The 21930-nt window shown below is 64.6% G+C and overlaps 3 protein-coding genes across 8 annotated transcripts in view; all 3 read right to left on the minus strand.

The window, feature by feature from the left end:
* Positions 1-116: 116 nt before the first annotated feature.
* On the minus strand, positions 117-7016 carry TBXA2R (thromboxane A2 receptor). Of its 2 annotated transcripts, none has more exons than XM_087769221.1 (4): positions 6944-7016; positions 4423-4519; positions 958-1867; positions 117-598 (listed from the first exon to the last, which is right to left on the minus strand). In XM_087769221.1, the coding sequence occupies exons 3-4, from the start codon at positions 1777-1779 to the stop codon at positions 329-331; spliced, it is 1092 nt and encodes a 363-aa protein (XP_087625347.1). In that variant the 5' UTR covers positions 1780-1867; positions 4423-4519; positions 6944-7016; the 3' UTR covers positions 117-328. The 2 variants fall into 2 exon arrangements, with proteins under 2 accessions (XP_087625347.1, XP_087625346.1); XM_087769220.1 differs by lacking the exon at positions 6944-7016 and adding an exon at positions 6417-6682.
* A 2914-nt stretch (positions 7017-9930) lies between these two features.
* On the minus strand, positions 9931-15533 carry CACTIN (cactin, spliceosome C complex subunit). Of its 2 annotated transcripts, none has more exons than XM_087769409.1 (10): positions 15264-15533; positions 14205-14688; positions 13571-13666; positions 12963-13108; positions 12716-12878; positions 12467-12584; positions 12022-12214; positions 11557-11679; positions 11121-11389; positions 9931-10620 (listed from the first exon to the last, which is right to left on the minus strand). In XM_087769409.1, the coding sequence occupies exons 1-10, from the start codon at positions 15410-15412 to the stop codon at positions 10130-10132; spliced, it is 2232 nt and encodes a 743-aa protein (XP_087625535.1). In that variant the 5' UTR covers positions 15413-15533; the 3' UTR covers positions 9931-10129. The 2 variants fall into 2 exon arrangements, with proteins under 2 accessions (XP_087625535.1, XP_087625534.1); XM_087769408.1 differs by having other exon boundaries at positions 11121-11413.
* Positions 15534-19563: 4030 nt separating this feature from the next.
* PIP5K1C (phosphatidylinositol-4-phosphate 5-kinase type 1 gamma) overlaps positions 19564-21930 on the minus strand; it is a 46687-nt gene continuing 44320 nt past the window's right edge. For 2 of the 4 annotated variants that reach the window (XR_015707324.1, XM_087769411.1), the window contains one exon: positions 19564-19976. Coding sequence is in view for 2 of the 4 variants with exons in the window: in XM_087769411.1 (XP_087625537.1) it covers positions 19974-19976 (3 nt within the window). In the remaining 2 variants the exon portion in view is untranslated. Of the gene's footprint in view, positions 19977-20397; positions 20482-21930 lie in introns of those variants that run through there. The other 2 variants (XM_087769413.1, XR_015707326.1) reach the window with 2 other exon arrangements.

The raw sequence follows: 21930 nt of genomic DNA on the forward strand, positions 1-21930 counted from the left end.
ACGTGACGGGAAGCGGCCGCGGCTGATTAAAGCAGAGACTGGAGGAGAAGGGCTGTTGCTCCGGGCGGCAATGGGGCTGGGGTCCTCCCAGGCGCTCACCCCCAGCAGGCACGGAGAGCTGTGCAAGCTGTGTTTTATTGGGGGGGATCACAGATGGGGACGGGCGGGGGGGAGCAGCCCCATGGCCCCTGCCCCGTCTTCCTCTGGTACCGGGCTCGGAGGGACGGGGAGAGCCCATGGATGTGGGTGACGGGGACAATTAATTACCCTGGGGGGTGGGATGGGGAGATGCCTTGCCCCCGCCCCCGGTACCTGTCCCTGGGGACCGCTACTGCAGAACGGAGTCGGCGGTGAGCTTGCGGCGCAGGGAGGGGTTGAGGACGGGGTAGAGGGAGACGATGGAGGGCCGGGGGCGCAGGCTGGGGTAGATGCGCTGCAGCACGGCCCGTCGGAAGAGGATGTAGACCCAGGGGTCCAGGATCTGGTTCCAGGTGACCATGCGGATGTAGATGAGCAGCATCTTCTGCGTGTTCGTGGGCAGCATCTGGATCTGGCCGCTGGCTGGCAGCTGCTGCAGGACGGTCTGGACGATGAAGATCTGTGACGGGGGAAGGGGGCACGGCGTCAGCGGCAGGGGGTTCACGCAGAGGCCATGAGCTGCCCCGGGCTGCTGGAGAGGGGTCCCGGGCTGGTTTGGGGCACCCGCTATCGGGGAGCACCCACTATCGGGGAGCACCCGCTCTGCCTGCAAGCGGTGCTGAGCCCCAGAGCCCATCACCCCGGTGCCAACCCAGGGTGCAGAGTGGTGGTGGGGGGGACACCGAGACCCCGGGCCTCACCAGGAGGGATGTGGAGGGGGGAACACACTGAGACCTGGGACCTCACCAGGAGCATGGGGGGACACCAAGACCCAGGAGTGACATGGCAGTGGGGGAACACCAGGACCCAGGTCCTCACCAGCAGGGGCATCCAGCAGATGGTGGCAATGATCATGATGCCCACGAGCTGCACCATCATCTCCACCTCGCTGTCCCGGCGCCGCTGCACCGACTCCCGGTCGTGGTAGACACGGCAGAGCGTCACAACGCTGACTGTGTTGAAGACGAAGGAGAGCAGCACGGAGAAGATGCCCAGCAGGGCGAAGAGCAGGCAGAAGACGACATTGCCAGTGTCGGGCAGGAGGGTGAGGAAGCACCAGGAGCCGGGGTACTGCAGCGTGTACCGCCCCAGCCCCAGCACCGGCAGCAGCCCCAGCAGGCAGGCAAAGCCCCACACCAGCCCCACAATGGACCAGGCGCGGCGCTTGGAGATGCTGGTGGAGCGGGAGAAGGGGCGGTTGATGCCGAAGAACCTCTCGCCAGCCATGGTGGCCCCCAGCAGCAGCGGACACTGCCCGAAAAAGACCATGGAGAAGCCAAGGAAGTTGCAGAGGTGGCAGCTGGAGTCCACCTCGGCCCAGGCGAACTTGATGAAGTGATAGGGGATGATGACCGAGGCCGTCACCAGCAGCCCCATGAAGTCCGTGACTACCAGCCCGCAGAGGAAGACGAGGAAGGAGGAGCGGGCCCGGCTGGACAGCTTGCGGGAGGAGCTGAGCAGGACGCAGAGGGCGAAGAGGTTGGAGCAGAGGCCGATGAGGCCGAAGGCGGTGGAGAACCAGGGCGAGGTGATGCTGTTCTGTGCCTGGCCATGGCCGTCACTGGCATTGAACGCCCCGAAGCACGTGTCCGACCGGCCGGCCGCGCTGCCATTTTGGGGCTCCATATCCCCCCACCCCATCCCGCTCCTGCCGGCAGCTTCAGGCGGCCTCGTGGCTCAGCTCCATGGCGTGTGCCCCCACCGGTGCTGGCACCGATCCCGCCTTGCCCTGCAGGGACAAGGAGCGGGGTTTAGGATGGGTCCCCCACGGCCAAGCCCACCCATCACCCACTGTGAGCCTGCAAACGTGGGGCATCCCACGGGCTGCGGAGGGGGACAGGGGACACCACACCAGGACCACAGCATGCGCCGGGCTGGCAGCGCTCTTGGTGCAGCCGCGGCAGCGGGTGTAGAGGGCCCCAGCCTGCAGCTGGCCGGGATTAACCATCCCCAGCCGCGAGCCACATGGGCTGCTGCCATGAGGCTGTAATCCGGCGGGTGGGTGTTGGGAGAAGCGCGGCGCTGGCAGCTCAGCTCTGATGGCACCGGCTCCCTCCTGCCCCGGGGGGGGACATGGCCAGACACCCCCAGGGACATCCACCCTCCGCCGTGGCGGGGGGGACCCGCTCTGAAGGCTGGGGCGTGCAGGCACAGGGCGGCTGCACTGGGGGCCTGATCCTGACTCCCTCCCCCCACCCCTGCGCCTTCCCCTCTGCACCCCTGGCTAAATGGGGAGAGGCCCTGTTCCCGCAGTGCGGTGGGGAAACTGAGGCACAGGATGGGACGTCCCTGCTTGGAGCCATGTGCTGCACCCCCCGGCACCGGCACCACGGCCAGCCCACAGCCGTGGGACACGCAGCTGGCTTGCACGTGTGACAGCCCCGTTCTCCCCCCTCTCCGGCCCCACCGCAGCTGGAATCGAGGGTTTGTCACTGGGACATTGGCCTGGTGGCTATGGCAGGGTGCACGAGGACGGCTGCGGTCGTGGGCAGCCCGGTTGATGTCACGCTGGCTTGCTGGGCGGTGAGCCGGGGCCGGGAAGCATCTGGGAAGCCCCAGGGCTGCTGCCTCCATCGCTAATTAGTCCAGGCTGCAAATGGGGTGATGTGGGATGGGGCAGAGGCATGGCGACAGTGGGGACCAGGCACCCCAGGGACCAGACCCCATGGGGACCAGACTCCTCCTCTCCTCCCAGGACCCATTTCTCCAGGCTGTGGGTGTCCTTGCCACCCCGTCTGCCCTGTCCCCACACCACTGGCTGACACCGTCCCCAGCCCGGTGGCCCCCGTGGGATGCCCAGCTGTAGCCTGATCCGCCGCCTCTGCAAAGACCCCGCTGCAGTGCCCGCCGGCCGTGGGGGTCCCGGCACCCCTGCCTCCCCCTCGTGCAGGGTGGCACCACCACCTGCCCTCCATCCCCGTCCCCAAGTCAAACCTCAAGCCAATCCCGATCGGCGCCAAACCCAGCGGCTGCTCACTCATCCGACCCCGCTCTGCGTCCCCACGACCCGGGCGAGTCCTGCGCCGCGTCCCACAGCCTGGCACCCCTCATTCACCGCCCCCTCTGCGGCCCCCGGCGCAAGGGCGGTGGCAGGGCTGGGAGCCGCCGCGCACACCCGAGGCACGCGCCGATCCCACAGCCTGTCCCAGGGCTGGGATGGGGCCAGGCATTGCAACATCCTCCTCTGGGGCCACATCCAGGCGGGCTGCAGGGCTGAGCGTGCCGGCACCCATCCGGCACAGCAGCACCCCTGCCCTCGCCCCTGTCGCCGGCTGCACCGTCAGCCCCGCGGCCGCCGGGGAGCAGGGAAGGGGCTGGGGGTGGCAACGGGGGCATGTCCCCAGCCGCGTCCCGGCGCAGGCGGCTGGCAGAGCGTGGCGGTGATTCACTGCTGCAGTGCAAGGACGGCCCTGGCTTTTTCCATGAGACAACAATGAAAACTTGCTGCTGTTTGTTTTCTCCAGTCCCGAGGGATGGCAGCGGCGGCCCCAAAGGTGACGGTCTTCTTGAGGCACGCGGTCAGGCCTTGGTGTGATGGTTCCGAGTCCCCGAGGAACCACCAGCCTTTCCCCAGCCCTTCCCGTGTCCCCTGCGATTCCCCTCTCTGAGAGGTGGCAAAGTCCTCCCCTGCCCAACGGTGATGCCACGTGGGTGGCGTGGCTCGGAGGTCCTGCTGGGCTGTCCCTTGCCACATGCCTGCCCACGCTCTCGGGGTGCTGCCCTCAAGCATGTGTGTCCCCCACCCTGGGGCGCTCCCTCCGGCATGGCTGGGGATCAGGAGCCGTGGGGCGATGCCGCCCCGCTGCCCCCATCGCCCAGGGACTCATGGCCATGGGAAGCTCTTGGCTGCCGACCGGCTCGCTGCGGCACGATCCGACCCCTCTCCCCACAGTGTCCAGAGGGGAGATCTCCCCACGGTGGCACCATGGCTGGGCAAGGATGCGCCAGCCCCGGCAGCTCGGCCCTGCACACCCCAAACCCCACCGTCACTCACGTCCCCTCCCCGTCCTCCTCTCCCCTCCTGCCCCGGCGAAGCCACGACCCAGACCCTCACCCGCCACTCGCTGCCGGCAGAGCTGGGGACACCGGGGGCTCTGCCCCAGGACCAGATGCGATGCCGGGGCAGGCTCGGGGACTGAGCAGCCGGGTGCCGCCCTGCGCCGGCCAGCCTGGGACCGCACAGCACTTAGAGGGAATCAAATATTAAAGAGGGGACGTTTAGTGCCAGCACGGCTGGGAACGAGCCGAAACCCGCGCGCACCAGAGCAAACCAGAGGGACTTACGGGAAGGGGCTCATGTGCAGGCCGGGGGCTCCTCACTCGCCGTCTCCCCCCATCGCAGGCGGCTGCCGCAGGAGGATGCACGTGGGGATGGCAGGTCCTGCAGAGGAGAGACCCTAAGCCCGGTGCCAGTCCCTGAGATCCCCATGTGCTTAGTTTTGGGTTACTGGATCCAGCAAAACCCTTTCCCAGGGAGATCCCGCGGGAGCGAGGGTTTGGCTGTGAGTAAAGGCAAAGGGTGCTGGGGTAAAATCCCAGCGGAGAGGAGCTGTCTCTGAAATGGGCTGCTGGAGGCTGAGAGGCGCTGGCAGCAGCTGCGGGGGCCAGTGCGGGCGCTAATGGGGTTCTTGGCGCCATGTGAGCCCATGGGTCGGCGTTACGCTGCAGCTGCACCGCAGGCTGCCCTGCCTCCGCCGGGCACTGCTTCCTGCCCTGCTCCCATCCGAGGTCAGCGAGGGAAAGGCGAGAGGCTAATGGGGAACGCGGGAGGCTGCTCCTTATCAGCGCAGCTCTCGCCGCAGCCCGTGGCTTCCCCAGGCTTCCTCGGGCTGGGCTGGGCGCCGGCTGGCAGGATCAGGCCAGGGCTGGGAAGGGAGCTTTGCTGGGCAGTGGGGCTCCACACGCCTGCAAAGGGACCCCAAACCGGGCAGCAGTGACGTCCCCTACACCCCCCCGTGCCCCCGTGGCCTGGGCTCTGCCACCCGGGACGTGGTGCTCGGCTGCAGGGCGGCTGTGCAGAAGATGCTGCCGGGCATTTGCATTTGTCCTTCGTGTGGCCAGGCCCTCCTCTTCGCTTGCTGGACCTCTCCAGGGACAGCCCTGTCCCACCTTGTCCTGGAAGGCCCTCAGGCCCTTCTGCCTCTCCAGCCTGCTGTCCCTCGTGCAGGTGGGCCCACGGGACACCGTCGGGCACAGCCGTCGCTGCCAGGGATGGCCGTGGTCCCACCGCCAGCCCCCCGCAGGCCCGGGCTCTCTGGGCAGCAGATCGGCTCAAGGCCATCAGCTGGGACGGGAACGGCAATGGCCACGTCATGGGGCCGGGGACCTGGCAGGGCCCCAGCGTCCCTCCCTGGACCCACAACCATCAAGGGGACCCGCTGCCGGGGGAGCCGGCCTGGCCTGGGGCAGGGAAATCCCTGGGGCACCCAGGACAGAGGACATTCCTGGGAAGCGGCGACAGACCAGCAGGGTGGCCCCTGCCAGGCGCGGGGGCTGCCCTCGCCTGTCCCTGCTGCGGCCCATGGCGGAGGTCCCCAACCCGCTGCCCCCGGGGGCCGGTGAGCACAGGCCCTGCCCCATCTCGTCCCAGTCTGTCCCCGGGCCCCCGGCGCAGGGCAGGCGGGGGCAGCGCCCCGGGGTGCGGGAGCCGGGGGGGGCCGGCAGCCGGGGACCCCCGCACCCCGGCCACGGAACCGCGGCTCCGGGGGGGCTTCGGAGCTGCCGCGGGGCCGCCCGAAATAGCCCCGTTCCCGGCCCTTTCCCGGCCCTTTCCCGGTCCTTTCCCGGCCCTTCCCAGCAGCGCCTGGAGCCGGCGGCGAGCTCCGGCGGCGGGGGCGGCGCGGGCAGGACCCGTCCCGGCGGGGGAAGCCCCGAAAGCAAATCCCGGTGCCGGGGGAGCCCGGGACCTGCCCGCCCCGGCCACCCAGCCCGGGGGACAGCCAGCCGGGGGGGGCGGGGGCACTGCGTCCCCGTGTGTCCCCCCCCCCCCGTGGGGTCACCGCTCCCCCCCCCCCAAACGCCCCCCCCCCGGGTTTGTGTGCCACCCGGGCGGCTGAGCCAGCCCCTGTCGCCCCGCCGGCCCTCCAAGCCCTGCGGTCTGTCTGTCCGCCCCAGCCGTCCATCCCAGTCTCTCTGTCCGTCCACCCCAGCGCTGTGGTCTGTCCGTCCATCCCCCTCCGTCCGTCCATTCCCAGCTTCCTGGGCTCTTTGTCCTTCTCAGCCCCTCCGGCCCCGACCCCCGCCCCGGCCCCTCCCGCCCCCCCCGACCCGGGCCCTACCTCGCTGCCGGCGGGACCCCGCCCGGAGCGGCTGAGCCCGGCCCGGCTCCGCTCGGCTCGGCTCGGCTCAGCCCGGCTCGGTTCAGCTCGGCTCGGCTCAGCTCGGCTCAGCTCAGCCCGGCTCGGCTCAGCCCAGTTCCGCTCGGCTCAGCTCAGCCCGGCCCGGCTCAGCTCGGCTCGGCTCAGCACAGCTCAGCCCATCTCAGCTCAGCTCAGATCGGCTCAGCTCAGATCGGCTCAGCTCAGCTCAGCTCGGCTCGGCTCAGCAAAGCCCGGCCCCGCGGGAGGGCGCGGGGGAAGGGCCGGGCTCTCAGCACCCTCCCGGCCCCGCCCCGCGCCCCTCGGGGCAGGGTCCGGATCGGGCCCCGCTCGTGGGCGCCCCGACGCCCCCGGCCCCCATCGCCCCCCCCCAGCCCCGGCAGCGCCCCCCGGCGCGGAGCCCCCCGGGCCGGCACCCAGAGCCCGGGGCGGCCTCGAAGGTGGCAGCGGCCACGGGTGGGACGAGGGGCCGCGTCCCCCGGCCTCACCTGTCCCCGCTCGGCCGTGAGAACGGGCTGGCGCTGAGACACCCCGACCCTGCGCCGGCCCGGCTATATTTAGCGGGGCCGAGCTCTTATCCGGGTTACTCATTTGTTTACCCGGACCGGATTCCTGCGTCTGGAGGGGGGGGGGTCAGTCCCAGACGGACCCGCATGGACACAGCTCGGGCGGGCTGGCACCACAGCGAGACCTCGTCCTCCAGCCCGGGAGCGGGACGTTCCCGCTGTCCCCCACAGCACGCCCCGAGACCCGGGAATGGGGAGGCGGCGGTGCCACGCAGACGTGAGCGGGTGCCCCCCGGCAGCGTCCCTGGGTGCCCCCCCCCAGCCCTGGCTGTCCCTACCCCAGAGGACTCGGCCGGACGCAGCCCGGGTGTTTTCACACACCAGGGGTTTTCCCAGCCCGACGGCTCAGCTTGGTGTGCTGCTGCGCTGCCCAAAGCCATGGCCAGCCAGGCTCGCGGGGGTGGCACGTCCCCAGGCACTGTCCTGCTGAAGCATGGGAGCTGCAGGAGGGGACGCGACGGCCTCCGCTGCTGCTCTTCATGCTCTGCCGGGAAGGGCAGAGCCCGTCCCTGGCGCCGGTGTCTCCATCCAGCTCCGAAGCGCTGGGAGTGTCCGAGCCCATGGGTGACGCAGGGGCGTGCACCAGCATCCCATCGAGGCCAGGGTGCGCAGGCGGCCGGGCGATGCTCACAGGTCTGAGCGGGAGGTTTGCCTGCCACCGCCTTGGTGCTGCCGGGCTGCAGACCCTGTCCCTTGATCCCTTGGTGTGGAGCAAAGACTGTCAGAGCAAACGCCCAGGAGGAGGGTGACGGTTGGAGCCGGAGGGACAGCCTGGGGAGCTGGAACGCAGCTGGCCCTGGTGGGGGGAGCGTGCTGGGAGCAGGAGTGGCCCCGCTGCGAGCAGAACCCAGCTCAGCAGCCGGCTACCGTGCCTGGACGCCGCTCGGGTGTGCCCACCCTCCTGCCGTCCCGGCCCGGGGCGCAGCCGCGCTCGCAGAGGATGTGGGCGCAGGGGTGCCGAAGGTGGCTTCGCCCTGACCTGCCACCGCCCCGGCATGAACCCAGCCGAGCCGCTGCCGCTGGCTCTGGGAGCAGGAGAGCTGTGCCTCCCAAAGCCAGGCCAGGGCTGCACCATGGCAAATCACGAGGCAGAGGAACGTAACCGGCTCCCCCTGAAATTGGGGGAGATGGGGAGCAGGGCACTGAGAGCAGCCGGGGCTGGAAAAACCCATCCTGGGCGTCAGCTGGATCCAGCCCCTGAACCGGCCACGGCGGGTGCCCAGCTGCAGCAGCTCCCGGGGTTCGGGCTCTTGTGCCTGGTCGGTGGCTCCATCCAGGGACCGAAGTCGAGGGTGCGGGGAAAAGGCAGCACCTGGGAAAGGACACAGACCCTGCCCAGGCTGGGGACAGTGGGAGGTTTTGGGGGGAGTCCCCCCCTCCCTGTGCACCCAGGAGGGAGAGGGGCTGTGGGCAGGGGGCTCTGCCCGGCAGTTAAGCTGGGAGGGCACCCAACCACTGACTTTGGGGTTTGGGTTTTTTTTTTCCTATTTCCTCCAAAGCCGTCCCTGGCCGGGCCTGCACACGCTTCCTGCGCTGAGCTCCGGCCCCAAAACCCCCCTGCGCCAAGCAGCCGCTCGCAGCTTTAAATAACGCACAGGAAGGAGAGGCCGGAGGACGCGTCCCAGCACAGCCGCCAGCCCGGGGACGTCCGGCAGGACGGGGAGGGGGCACCCACCTGCGGAGCAGAGGCGGTTGGGGTCTCCCCCAGCCCCATTCCCAGGCAGGCTGCGCCGCGGCACGCGTGGGTGGCTGCGGCAGGCGTGGGAGCCTCCTGAGCCTGAGCTCCCACGGTGCTTGCAGGGCCGGATCCTGCCGGCGGTGCTGAGCCGCAGGACAGGGCAACCCTCCTGAGCTATGGGGGAAAACGACAGCCGTGGGGCAGCCCCCGAGGCCAGGGAGCCCCCACACAGCAGGGCCGGCTCTGCCCCGGTGCTGGGGGACCTGGGCAGCCCCTGAGCCCCTCCGCCATGGGGCTGGACCGGGGCAGCAGGATGCAGCGAGGCCCGCGGGGAGGAAACAACCGTGCTGCAATAGCTCACGGCCAGGACAGAGGTTTCCTGGAGGCTGCGCTACCAGGCGTTACGCACGCACCGGCCTCCCCTCCTGCCTGCTCCAGCACAGAGCGGGGACAGCCCGAGGGTGCGGGTGCTGGAAGGGATGGGGCCATGTGGGGCGGGGGGACCGACACCAGTAAGACCCAGCTCAGCCCTGAAGCGCTCCCCACCGTGCCCGATGCCCGCTAAGCGTTGCTCAGGGCCCTTGGGGACCCCCACCTCAGCGATGGGGGTCTGGGGAGCGCAGCAGGCACTGGCCCAGGGCAGTGAGAGCCGCTCAGGCACGTGGTGGGAGGGATTGCAGGCCATGGAAATGGGATTTTTCCCTGTAAGGAGATATCTCATCTAACACCCCTCTCCTCCTCCCTGCCAGAAGCAGACGCCTGGCAGCCATTGAACCCTTTCATCCTACAGCCAGGGTCGAGGGAGGTGGTGGCGCTCCCAGGCTGGGGAAGCTGGATCCCAGGGGGAACGTGCCAGAAATGGGGCCGGCCGGGAGGGCGATGGGCCCGGGGAGGTCGGCGGCAGCAGGACCACTGAGGCAGGCGGAGCAAAGGGCACCGCAGCTCCAGCTGGGGAGCCTCTGGGCTGGACGGGTCTGGCACCAGTGCTGGGAGCGTGCTGCAGGCAGCCGGCGCAGGCAAGGGGAGGGCGTGGGGTTGGAGCGGGCAATGGGAGCACACGGGGCTGAGGGCAGGTGGGGATGTGGTGACAGACCCCCGAGGCGTGGGGCTGAGGACACCCCCCCACCACCCAGCCCCCAGAGGAGGAGGGGAGCTCCCAGTGCTGGCCCAGTGCGGTACTGGCTGGTGATGCCGTGCAGGAGCAGGGTGCCGACGCACAGGATGCCACGGCTTAAACAACCCCTATTTATTTGTACCAAAGTCTCAGGTCCCTCAGGATAAAAGCAAGGACAGGGAAAACCCTCAGGAACAGGCCCCGTGCTGGGCCAGGCCTCGGGGACATCCATGGGACAGTGCCTGTGACAGGGGACAAAACCCCCCTGCCCCCCCCCCCCCCGCGCCAGGGGTCCGGAGGGGAGCCGAGCAGCCCCTCATCTGCGGTAACGATAACGTTTGAAGTGGAACCAGAGCTGGAAGATCCCGTTGGCAAACTGGCAGCGGAAGCCGTGGCGGTGGGAATACTCCCATTCCCGGTTGACAATCTTGAAGGCGATGTCCTCGTAGGGCGGCCCGGCATGGAAGCGCAGGATGGCAAAGTCCTTGTTGTCCTGGCAGGCCTCCAGGAAGTACTCGGGCGTCGAGCGCTTGTCGATGAGGTCGGGGTAGAAGATGTTGAACTTGTAGCCCTGCACGATCTTGGGCGGGGGGTTGTCGAAGTCGTAGTGGGTCTGGTTGTACTTGTTCCACTCAAAGCCCGTGTGCACCCGGTTGAAGAAGCGGGGCTTGCGGGGCCGGTACTTGTCAGCCCAGAGATAAGCCTTGCCCGTGAGGGGCATTTCCACGCTGAACTGCGCCTCGTCCGCGCCCATGCCCTCCTTGGCCTTACGGAAGAAGATGTCATCGGCGCTCTCGGTGGCATCACCTGTAGGGAGGAGAGGGGACATCAGTGGCAGCCAGGCCGGGGCTGTGGGGACACTGCTCCCGGGCGCGCAGAGGGAAGGAGCAGCAGATGCTGGGCGGGGGATGCAGAGCTGGATGCAGAGATGTGCACGCTGGGCAGGTGGGCACCAGGCTGAGCTGCGCTGGGAAACTCATCCGAAACACCCTTCCCACTTGTCCACAGCCCAAACAGCTTGGCGGTGTGGCTGGGAGACGGGAAGGACCCGATGCCGGTACTTGCAGGGAACGCCAGCGGTCTGAGCTCCACCTCCCTGCTCTTGTCCGGGCCGCAGTGCGCTTGGCTGCCGGGGGCATCCCTCAGCCAGGCCAGCTCTGGATCCGTGCTCCAGATCCAGCTCTTACTCACCCCTTTTCCGAGGGCAGTGTCCCCCTCCAGCCCTGCACCCCGAAGCACACGCACGCCCTCCGTGCCAGGCAGGCTGCGAGGCCGGCGGGCGCAGGGCCGGCCCGCGGGGCTCCTACCTGTGACCTGGAGCTGCTGACGCAGAAGCAGCAGCCGATGCGTATCCTCCTCGGCCTCCAGCACGTGGGCGTCAAAGGGCAGCTCGTTGGTGCCCAGCAGCCGGGGGCTGTACTTCCCTGCGTCGTAGTCGTCCAGGCTCTGCTGGATCAGGTCCTCCTCCATCAGCACGGCTTCCCCCTCTGTCTCTCCTTTGGTCTCTGCGTCCTGCTCGGCCTCCGGCTCCGAGGACGGCCCTGGCTGTACCACAATGCTCTCCTCTGGATCCAGCCTGCAAGGGAGGGAGAAGAGAGAACTGGGACGGGGATGGTACCCTTGCTCTCTGCTCACCTGAGGTCTGTCTACGGAAGGACGGGAGCACGAAGATGTGTTTTCTGTCCCAGGTGCCCCATGGGAGAGGCTGGGATGGCTGTGCTCCCCAAGGAAAAGGCTGCGTACCTGTCGCTGGGGGAGGCCGGCTCCCGCTTGATGATGGGGAAGAGCGGTTCGCTCTCCACACCCTGCTCCTGCTTCAACTTGTACAGCTTCTGGCGCAGCACGTCCTGGTGCCGCTCTCGCAGCCTGTGAAGAGGAGATGAGCTGTCGGGTCCCACCCAGCGGGACCACCTCATGCCCACACTGCCCAGAGCTGTGACACCCACCACATCGGGTAGAAATCTGCTGGGTTTTGTACAGTTTTGGGCTGAATAACATTCCAGTTTGGTTCCCTCTCGTAAACATTGCTGCTGGAGAAAGGAGTGAGTGTCCAGCCCTTCTCCCTTCTTGGGAGAACCAACCGTCTCGGAAAAGGGATAAAATCCCTCCGCCAACGACTTTGGGTTTGTGCCTCCCCAACTCTGCTCGCGGCACAGTCTGCGCTGCCCCTTTCCGCAGCCCTGCCCAGGGGACAGTCCCTGCTCTCACCTGGCCCGAGCCATGTAAGCCTTCAGCTGCTGCAGCAGGCTCTCCCAGTACCCAATGTCAAGGTTGGGTCCTCCTGCCCGGATCTTGCTCTCGATGCCCTGGTAGAGCACTTGCAGCTGGTTGTACGTCTTGCCCTTGAACACGGACTGCACGTCCGAGCTGACGGAAGCGTTGACGCCATCCCGACGTTCCCCTGGACAGACAGACAAGGGCAGTCAGTCAGTCTCCGAACACTCGGCCTGCCTTCACCCAGGCCCTCTTGGGCTGCACCCGACAGCGGGGGGCTGGACCCCAGCAGGGGATGGCTGCCAGATCTACAGCCTCCATCCAGCAGATCCCAGAGAACCCCTCTGAGCCTGAGCGCACGCGGCAGACCCTACGCCCTGTTTTACCCACCACCCATGCTCCCCTCGACAGCCACGCCAGGCTCTGCCCTCCCGCTTACCCGGTCCTCCTTTCCCAGATGCCTCCAGTTTTCGGAGCTTGGCTATCTCATCCTCCGTGATGATGGTCATGTCTCTCCAGAAGTCCACGTTCTTCCCTTGCTCCAGCTCCATGTAAACCTGCAGGCAGGAGACAAGCAGGACATCAGGCACCTGCTCTGCACCATGGGCAGGGAAGCAGAGCTGAGGGGGGGAAGCCCTGAGCTGCTGCCCCTCAGCCAGCCCTGGCACGGGGGCGGCAGAGCTGGCACCTGGATGTCCTCCACCAGATCCTCCATGTCGGAGACGGTCAGGCCATTCAGGAAGGTGTAGGGCTCGTGCATCTCCACGGCCAGGTCGTCATCCTCCGCGCTGATGTACTTGGCTAGAAGGTCAATGGGTTTCGCCCTCCCATCCCGAATCCGGATCTTAGACCTGGGTGAGAAGAGAGGGACAGCGAGCGATGCCTGCCGTCCTCTGCTCCCTGGTGGGCCCATCCCCACAAAGCCGCACACCTACCGCAGCTTGGCCTGCTGCAGGTGGAAGTTGTCTTCCTGCTCCTCCCAGGTTTTGAAGTGCTCTGCTTCTTTCTCCCGCTGCAGCATCTCCAGCTCCTGCTCACGCATCGCCTTCTCCCGCTCCCGCTCCAGGCGCAGCTGCTTCACCTGCTCGGGGCAGAGGGAGACGTGAGGCTGCTGCGGATGGGGCACCCATGCAGGACACCCGTTCGAGGATGCAGCCGTAATCCTGCTCACTGAGCTGCCGTGGCTCCTGCGATCGGCCTGAGGCTCCCCGGGGAGCCAGGAGCCATACGGAAGAAAAGCCAGCATGAGCCAGCGGGGCCGGGATGCTTGCTGCTCACTGCCAGCCCTTTGGAGGACAGGGGACACAGGCACAAGCGAGTGCCTCAGTGCCGTCACCTGGCACTTGTCCTCCTCAGCTCTCCCTGAGCTGGACGCAACCCCAAGAATCTTCTCCCCCCAGAACAGCAGAATCAGTATACTGTGCCCCCCACGGACACCCCCAGCGAGAAGAACAAGGGAACTTCCAGCTGAGCGACTGGGAGAACTGGGCTCTCCACAGGGTTCTCTGTCACACGGTGGGAGGGAGGGAACATCTGATCCCACCTTCTGCAGCTCCAGGCGATTGTCCTCCTGGATTCGCTTGTTCCTCTCCTTCAGGTCCTTCTCATCCAGGTGGCTGATCCCTTTCTTTTCCAGCGCCTGAAACAGAGCGGCCAAGGGAAGCCCTGAAACTCAGCGACCTCTACAGCCCCTCACCGGCCAGCAAACGCCACCACATCCACCCGCTTCCACCGCTCCAGTGAGCTCTGATCCTCTTGAAGGTCCCCAAATCCCTCAAACCCTACTCCTGAAGCCCCTCAGCAAAACCCAGCCTCAGCCCAGGGAGGCCACCCGACCTGGCAACCACTAACACACTGGTAAACACCGCCCAGCGCTCAGCGTGCAGCTCCCAGCAGGTCCGGGTCCCTCTCCTGCACCCTGATCCACCTCCTCGTCCCACACCTCTGGCCACAGACCTTGGTCTTCAGGAGAAAGGGGATAAAACCCCACTGAGCTCGTCAGAAACACCCAGCGCTTTGCTCTTGTGCGGCTGCTTTTACTGTTACAGAGGTTCCCACCTCAAGCAAAGATCCCCCCTGACGCCCCGCTGCTCCTCTGTCCCATCCCGCGGTGGCCGCAGAGGCACGATCTCCTTCGAGCAGCCTCCTACAACCCGCGGGCGCGGAGGAGAGCTCACCTTGCTCCAGATGAAGGTGCCCAGCAGGTTGTTGTCCCCAAAGGGATTGTCGGTGTTGGTGTAACCCATGTACTCCTCTCCCCACCCCATCTTCTCCCGCTTCTTCCTCTCCTTGGCCTCCTTCTTGGCCAGCCGGCGAGCCCGTTTCTCCTCGGGCGTCTCCAAGGCTTTCATGAGCGCAGCCTGCTTTTTCTTCTCCTCCTTCAGCCTCAAGCGCTCCTGGAGGCTCAGCTGCTGCCCCGTCTCCTCCCTACCCCGGGAACGCGGTGGGGAGGGAGAGCTGACGGAGGACACAGAAGACTTGGAGCCATCTCTCTTGCTCCGCCGCTCTCTGCTCCGGGCTCTCCTCTTGTCTCGCTCACGCTCTGAGCTCGAGGAGCGACCCCGGGACCGCGAGCGGTGTTTCTTCTGGCTTTTACGGTGCTGGTCCCTGCTTTTGCTTTTCTTCTTCTTCCATTTCTGTCTCTCATCGCCAGAGTCGGAGCTGGGGTAGGGGGAAAGCCGTGTTTCAGCTAGGAGATGGTCGCTGGCTCCGTGTCGGACAGCGGGCGCCCCAGCGGAGCGAGGACGGACCCAAGCCGCAGCCAGAGCTACCAGCGGGGCCGGGAAGGCCCAGACGCGCTTCCATGGCGGTGCCTGCTCCCCCGTGCCCCCAGCAAAGCCCCGGACGGGCCGGGTCTGCCTCACGGCCCGCGCTTTTCAAACCGCCCCTCAGCCCGGGCCCACCCGCGCCTCCCCCGGCGCCTGCGGCCGCCCCGCGGCAGAGCCCGGGCCCGGCAGGGCCTCCCGCCCCCGGCCGAGGGGACGCGGCGGGCCCCGGCACCGCAGCGGCCCTCGCACGGCCCCGGGAAGGCTCCCGGCCCGGCCCCGCCGCGGCCTCTTCCCGGCGCCTTCGCCCCAGCCGGGCACCGGGGCCTGGTCTGGCCCGCCCGAGCCCGCGGCCTCACCGGGGCCGGCCTCCCCCCGGCCGCCGGCACCCCGAGGCCCGGCTCCCCGCTCCACCGGGCCCGGTCCTCCCTCAGGCGAGGCCCAGCCGCGGCGGGCCCGGCCCCCGCTCACCCCGAGCTCGGCTCCCGGCGGCGTCCCCCGCTCCGGCTCCGGCTGCGCCGCCGCCGCTTCTCCCGGCTGCCGGAGCGCTCCCGGCCCCGCTCCCGCCGCGGCGAGCGCGACCGCCGCCGCCGGGCCGGGCTGCGCGACCCCGAGCCCATGGGCTCCGGCTGCGGCTGCGGCTGCGGCTCCGCCCCGGGGGCCTCCGGCAGCGCAGGGCCGCCCGCCTTCCCCTTCCCCGAGCCCCAGCCCGGCGGCGGCGGGGCAGCTCCGCGGCGAGGCCCCGGCGGAGGCGGAGCTCGGCCGCCCCGCGCCCGCCCCCTCCTCCCGGCCCTTGGGTTTCTTTCCCCCCTTTTTTCTTCCTTTTTATCCCCAAAAAGGAGGCGAGGCCCGGCCGCGAGCGCAGGATGGAGGAGGCAGAGCCGTCCCGAGTGAGCACAGCACAGACTACAGAATGCTTTATCACAGAGCCGAGGACAGATAGCATCAATTTACAGTTCTCTGGAAAAAAAGGTCTCCGCGAAGAGGGAGGGGGGAAAAACCCTCAAAACAACCAAGAAAAAGAAAAAAAGCGCTCATGACATAACCCCCCCCCAAAAAAAAAAAAAAAAAAAAGAAGAGAAACATGACAACACCCACGGGTTGGCATCACATTTGGGCCGCCAGCCCCCCGCGCCCCCCTACTTACATACATTCGTTACATGGTGCACGCACAGAGCGGACATGGAAAATGGGAATATGAACATCCAATAGAACATCCTTGGGTCTAATGTAGACATCAAGAGAAAGAAAAATCAGACATGATCCGGTACGCCTGAGCCGTGGCTTTCGCCTTCTCCTTTTCAGAAAGAGCTGGAGCAGGACATGGCTGGGAACGAGAGGAGGGGGAACGCCGGGCCGGGCCGTGCTTCGGGAGCCCAGCGAGGACCCGGGGTGATGGAGCCCATGCAAACGCCGCTGTGCCTGTGCCAGCCCTGTGCCGAGACCTTCGAGCGCTCCGGCTTCACTAAAAAACTTCCCAAAGTGCGATTTGGGCACACGTGGCCGAGCCTCCCTCCACCGGCTCCTTGGTTTGCCCCACATCTCTGCCCTACGCCTGCCTGCGAAGGGCAGAGCCTTTCCAGGAGCTTGACGGCAGGCATAGAGAGAGAGACGCCAGTTTTCTCTCGCCAAATCCATCCCTGGCAGGCAGCAGCCACCTGCAGTTTGGCAAGAGCCCGAGCCGAAAGCTCACCAGCGGCCTCAGCACCAGGCAACGCGCAGGGCATGTCGGCAGAGCCGAGGGTCCCAGCTGGGATGATGGGGATGAAGGAGAGCGGCGGCAAACAGAGCTACGCGGGAACCGGCCGTCTGGCAGGGCTGCTCTGCTCAAATCTGGGAAGAGCAGAAGAAACACGGTGCCTCTTTTTAACGATGGAGAGAGCAGGGGGGGTTACAGCAGGGACAGCACCCGCCAGCGAGCTGCTGGGTCACCAGAGAGCCCTGACAGAGAAAACACAGGCAACTCCTGTCCCGGATGAGCTGGAAGGACAGCTGGAGGGACATTCAGACCAAGGACGGGTTCTCTTCCCCAAAAAAGGGCTGATGCTCTTTCCTGTGGGCAAGACTTCGTCCTGCCCTCCTCCGACTCCGCACGTCCGGCAAAGGCGGCAGTGACAGCGCTTGGGAAGCGCTCCAGAGCTCCCCGACGCTCTCGCGCTGCAGCGCAGTGCAGAGGCGGGCTAAGAGCGAACGTTCAACTCCAAGGTCTTTTCAGCGCCCATGGGAAGCGGAGGCTGAGCAGTTCTCCAGCACCCAGCTAACGGGACAGCGGGTGACACGGCAGGGACGTGCGAGAGCCTGGAACGGGGCCATTTCCATTTCAGATCAGCATCTCGCGAAAGGTCCCTCCTGTCGCCTCATGTTGACAAAGTTGCTCTAAGCCCTTTGCACGTCCTCTCGCAGGACCAACCCTCCCTGTCCAGACCCGCTCGCCCCAAAGGGTTCAGCACTACAGAACTGCACAAGGATTGTCTCAAAAAGCCCGACTGCTCGAGGAAAGACGATGGTTGGAATGAACATGCTGCAAAAGGTCTGGGTTTTCCCCCCATCTCTTGGGACCAAGCGCAGCTCCAGCTTGCAAAGTTCATTCACTGGGATACTCCATGAAGGTGGGGCTCAGATGCTCCCTGCACAGAGGCTAAGCAGCTTTAGAGACCCCCAAAAGGAGGAGAAGGAATAAAGTCTCCATCAATGATGCTTAAACCATCTTAAATGAGATGCTCGATTTCAGTTGGCTGGAAAGTCCCGACGAGGCTAAACCCCCCAGCCCACGGACAAGGTGGTCCTGAGCCCGACCCCCCGGGTCCCTCCCCAGAGCTACGTTCCTCCAGCGCAGCACCCAAGAGCAACATCTGAAGACGCAGAAGAGACCTGGCTCCCTCTGGCCTCTCTACGCACGGCATCCCGCTTCCGGAGGAAAAAAACGAAGGCTGAATTTTTAGCATTTTGAAGCCTCTTGCTTTCAGCCCAGAGGCAGGTTAGTCCGTAGGGACGGCGCTCCTCCCATCTCCCCTCCGCCAAACCGCTGAGCCCCCCGCAGCACCCCTGCGGAGCCCAGGCGGGACCGGCACAAGCAGATGGGGCGGGTTAGGAGCCGTTTCCCAGCCTACTGCAGGGGCGGTCATGGAGCAATGCTACCAGCTGGGCGAACGAGCTGACAAGGGAAGAGTTTCTTGAAAGACTTTTGATAGATTTTTTTGGTAAATACATGGATACATCTGATGGCAGCAGCTTGCAAGATCCCCAGCCTGTGCTCTCGAGAGAAGCACACCTTACAGCCTTCAGCATCTGCAGGCAAGGCGAAGTCTGGGTCCTGTACTTGTAGGCAAGAAAATGTCAATTTATGAAGATCCTCACCAAGTTCAGCACATTGCAGAGGTAACCAGCCCAGTTACCTTCTGGGACCTGGATTAACCTGGCCCGAGTGCTGCTGTGAAGACAGACTGGGGGGGACTGAGCCCTGAGAGAAGGGTCCCGCTTCCCTACAAGGAATCCCAAGGACAGTCTGAAGATTGCAATGAGAATAAAGAGATTTGAACCCTCTTTCTCAAGCGAGGCTCATAAAGCCCATGAATAAGACCTGGCTCCCTCTGGTCTAAAGGATTTCCTTTTTTCTCTCTGGGAGATGAGGATGGGATTGCTGGGGTTCAGGACAATGCCATGGTGTGGGTCCTGCTGACAGATGGATGAGCCTAGTCTGAACACTACTCCGTGACACCAAACCCTCTCGCCTAAAGCCTGCAGCCCTCGAAAAGCAAACTCAGACATCCGAAACAGCGATTTCCAATCGCAGATGTTACCACAGGCAACATCCCAGTCACCCAGCTTTTTGTCCAACAGAGTCCGTGAGCACAACACCGCCTGGCACGATTCGGTGGCAGAGCCAGGCTTCTGTTTCTGCCTCCGGTGTGTGCGGACGTGCACGCGCCTCCCTGACTGCCCTGAGGTACGGAGGATACGTGTGAACCCAATGTTCGTGACCCCCGAGTACTGGGCGGTCGGATACACCCATGAGCATGCGAGGTGCTAAGTGGCTCCAGTAGGATGCAGTGTCCAGACAAGCCACACCTGGGGCCGGGCAGACCGGGGAACTCGCACTCCAGCGCGGCTGGTCCCTGGAGGTGCACAGTTCTCATCTGTCCGTGCCTGTGTGTCCGGAGCAGGTGGCGGTGCGGCAGCCGGTAAGACGAAGCGTGGACTCCAAGCACGGAAGGACGGGGTGACGCAGCAGTGCAGCACGTGGTGAAGGCAGAACCCATCGTGACGTCCGGAGGAGAGCAGAGGTGACCACATCACCGTTGCCAGGAATCGTTTGCTTCCCCCGCACAGTGTTACAGATCGAGAAAAGTCACTAGCAATTTTTGAATCCAAGTAAATTGGCATGGCTACTTTGGACTACTGTAACATGGGAGCAATTCTATTCAATGGCCTTTAATACATTGCATTTACATAGCACCTTTCATCCCAGGGTTTAAGTGCTTTAACGGAAGTGGGTACTGTACACCCATTAGCACGGGGGAAACCGAGGCACAGAGTGGTTAAGTGACTTGCCTTAGGTCACTCGGCAAAACCGTGGCAGAGTCTGGACAGCCTTAAACCTCCTGACTCCATCAGTTGGTTAGACCACGCTGCTGCCTCAAATGAAGCCACTCCGGTCCCTGCCCTCCCCAGCAACGTGCTCCTACCAATTCTCCAGTGAGGTCTCACACTCCTTTCTGATGCACAAATATATGACAACAACAACGAAAAAAAAAGTGCAGTAAACTAAACGTTTAAAAAAAGCACATTTGTGCTGTCTCTGTGCAAAGATAAAAGAAATAAATACATGATTAAAAAATTAAAAAGGTTCACAGTATCACACATGGATAGGTAGCTACGGTAGTGCACGTCTGGAAAACACTGTGTTACTACCCAGGATTCTCTACACCCAGCTGGATGTCTCCGTTGGGAGCTGTGGGTGAGTGGGTGGTTTCTTTGCTGCCCACGTCTGGGATAAGTAGAAATACACGGTTATAGTTTTGCTCCGTTCTGAAATGCAGTGCCCGGGATCCTGCAGTGCAGCAATACTGGTGTCAGCAAGCTCTTCCCCATCCCACTGGAACGGCTGCATCAACGAAAAGGGAACACATCGACCTGCAGAGGGAATCGCTGCTCTCTGGGGCTTCTGTGTCTGCATAGAGATTACTGCAAGAGGCAGAGAAAAGAGAGTCAACACCCAAGCAGCCCCGCCGCGTTCAGCACGGTCTGAGCCCAGCCAACTCCCCGGAATCAGACCGAGTGTGAAGAGAGAAGGCTGTTTGTTACGCGTCCTCCAGTAACGACACCATGACCGGAGAACTTCAGCTCCCCAAAGCTTTCACTGCACCAAACGATTCGGAACAAGCCACAACCCTTGCTGAGCAGACCGGGTCTCTGCCAGCGCAGGAGATCTCGCCTGCTGCCACAGAGCTGATCCGAGATGCAGCAGGGCTCTGCCGCAGCCATGCAAGAGCCCCATGCTGTGCAGAGGCCACAGCGGCTCCCTCTGCAAGCCGACCTTGCGGGGGGAGCGCAAGCTCCGACCTCAACCCACCGGGCACCCGGCACACGTTTCTCGTACACTTACTGTATCGCTCTCCTCATCGGAGACAGAGTGGAGTTGAGCGCTATAGTGGAGCGGGGAGTAAACCCAACTCCTCTCGTCTGTCGGCTGCCAGAGTGGCCAGAGACGGCGGGGAGAATGCAAGGAGAGCAGCAGCAGAGCGGGGAGCGAAGGAGAGAAGAGGAAAAAATAAAAGGAGAAAATAAAAAGAGTAGGAAACAATACAGTAAGAACAGCTGTCCACCTGGAGGGAGAGAACTGAGCTCAGTGCCAGCTCTCCGCAGGGGAGCCTTCCTCATCCTCAGTACATACCTGCTCCCTACCAGCTGGGACACGGGACAGCCCGCCAGCGGCTGCCACTGGACCCTGCTCCAGCTGCAGTGGGAACGGCACAACCTCTCCTCTTGCAAGGACAGATTTTGAGAGCTTCTGAGATGCCAGGGAAACCTCAGCTCCCTGCCATAGCATCACCCTGGCTCCAGAGAAACCGAGAGTCATGGGGAGTGACTTACCTAAGGGCAGTGATGGAGCTCTCGGTTCCTGCTACGCACTCCCAGCTCTCAACCCCCGTTTCCTGAGCCCTCTGCATGCTACAGGCTGGCATCTCTGGTGGCCAGGAGGGCTTTTACAGTGAAACCTGACCTGGTTTGCTGTGCCTTCCCCCTTCCCTGCAGGCCAAGCAAGGCAGCAGATGGCTGGGTTAGACAATGGTGGATGGTGGCCACAGAAAGGGAAACAGTTATCGCTGAGAGTCTTGGAGACAGTGGGGTGATGGGAACAAGTACAACAAAAGGAGGCAACACACAACTGGATCTTGGAAAGAACGAGGGGGAAGGGGACGCGCGTCAAGGGAGCCGGTTATCACAGCACTGTGCATCGGTGTGACACAACAGCTTCTGCTGCCGACACAGCACAGAGAAGCCCAGGCAGATTCAAGGGCTGGTGTCTGCTTCCAGTGTTCCCAGGGGGGACTCACTTCCACTGCAAACGGGCTCTTTTGGCTCCAGAGGTGCTCCCAGAGAGAGGAAACTGCCCCCTTTGACTCAGGCCGGAGTTTGCAAAGGAAGAGAAATGGAACTGGGTACTTGGAAGAAGCCTGGGGGGGTCCCAGCCCCAGAACCAAGTGTAACAGTCTACGATGTACAAGAAACTACAAGAAGCCAGAGGAGCTTTGAAGCACTGGGCTCCACATGCTGAACCCCATCAATAATTGCAGCTACCTTAGCAGAGACCGCTGGGAGGAAGGAAGGAAGAGAAACCCTCGCCTAGAGCTTCTTACAGGGCTCTGCTGGAGGCGCAGCAAAGCTCAACACTGCAAAAAGCCTGCCCCACATCCTGTTTTTCATCCATCCTGACTGAACTGCATGCTCCAGCCAGCCTCTTTCACAGCCTTTTAGGAGCTCAGAGGCATGCAGGGAGCTGCAAACCCAGTGGGGAGATAAAGGAGCATCTGGTGCGTGGTATTAACCCTCCCGGTGCTGGGGCAGCCAAACCCAGGCGAAGGGGCAGGAGGAGCTGCTGGGAGGGGTTGCCCGGTTGCCCACATAGGTGCAGCAC

Source organism: Nipponia nippon, unplaced genomic scaffold (genome assembly GCF_047370975.1).
Source record: "Nipponia nippon isolate SJK-2023a ecotype South Korea unplaced genomic scaffold, ASM4737097v1 scaffold_31, whole genome shotgun sequence".
Taxonomy (NCBI): domain Eukaryota; kingdom Metazoa; phylum Chordata; class Aves; order Pelecaniformes; family Threskiornithidae; genus Nipponia; species Nipponia nippon.

What these genes read in the sequence shown, in the direction of transcription:
- TBXA2R (XM_087769221.1), bottom strand. Translation starts at nt 1,779, where the DNA reads ATGGGGTGGGGGGATATGGAGCCCCAAAATGGCAGCGCGGCCGGCCGG. An exon ending in TCTGCTGGATGCCCCTGCTG is followed by an intron (nt 599 to 957) that starts GTGAGGACCTGG and finishes CCCCCGTCACAG; the next exon opens with ATCTTCATCGTCCAGACCGT.
- CACTIN (XM_087769408.1), bottom strand. Translation starts at nt 15,412, where the DNA reads ATGGGCTCGGGGTCGCGCAGCCCGGCCCGGCGGCGGCGGTCGCGCTCG. An exon ending in ATCTGGGAAAGGAGGACCGG is followed by an intron (nt 12,215 to 12,466) that starts GTAAGCGGGAGG and finishes CTGTCTGTCCAG; the next exon opens with GGGAACGTCGGGATGGCGTC. An exon ending in GCTTACATGGCTCGGGCCAG is followed by an intron (nt 11,680 to 12,021) that starts GTGAGAGCAGGG and finishes TCCTCTTCACAG; the next exon opens with GCTGCGAGAGCGGCACCAGG.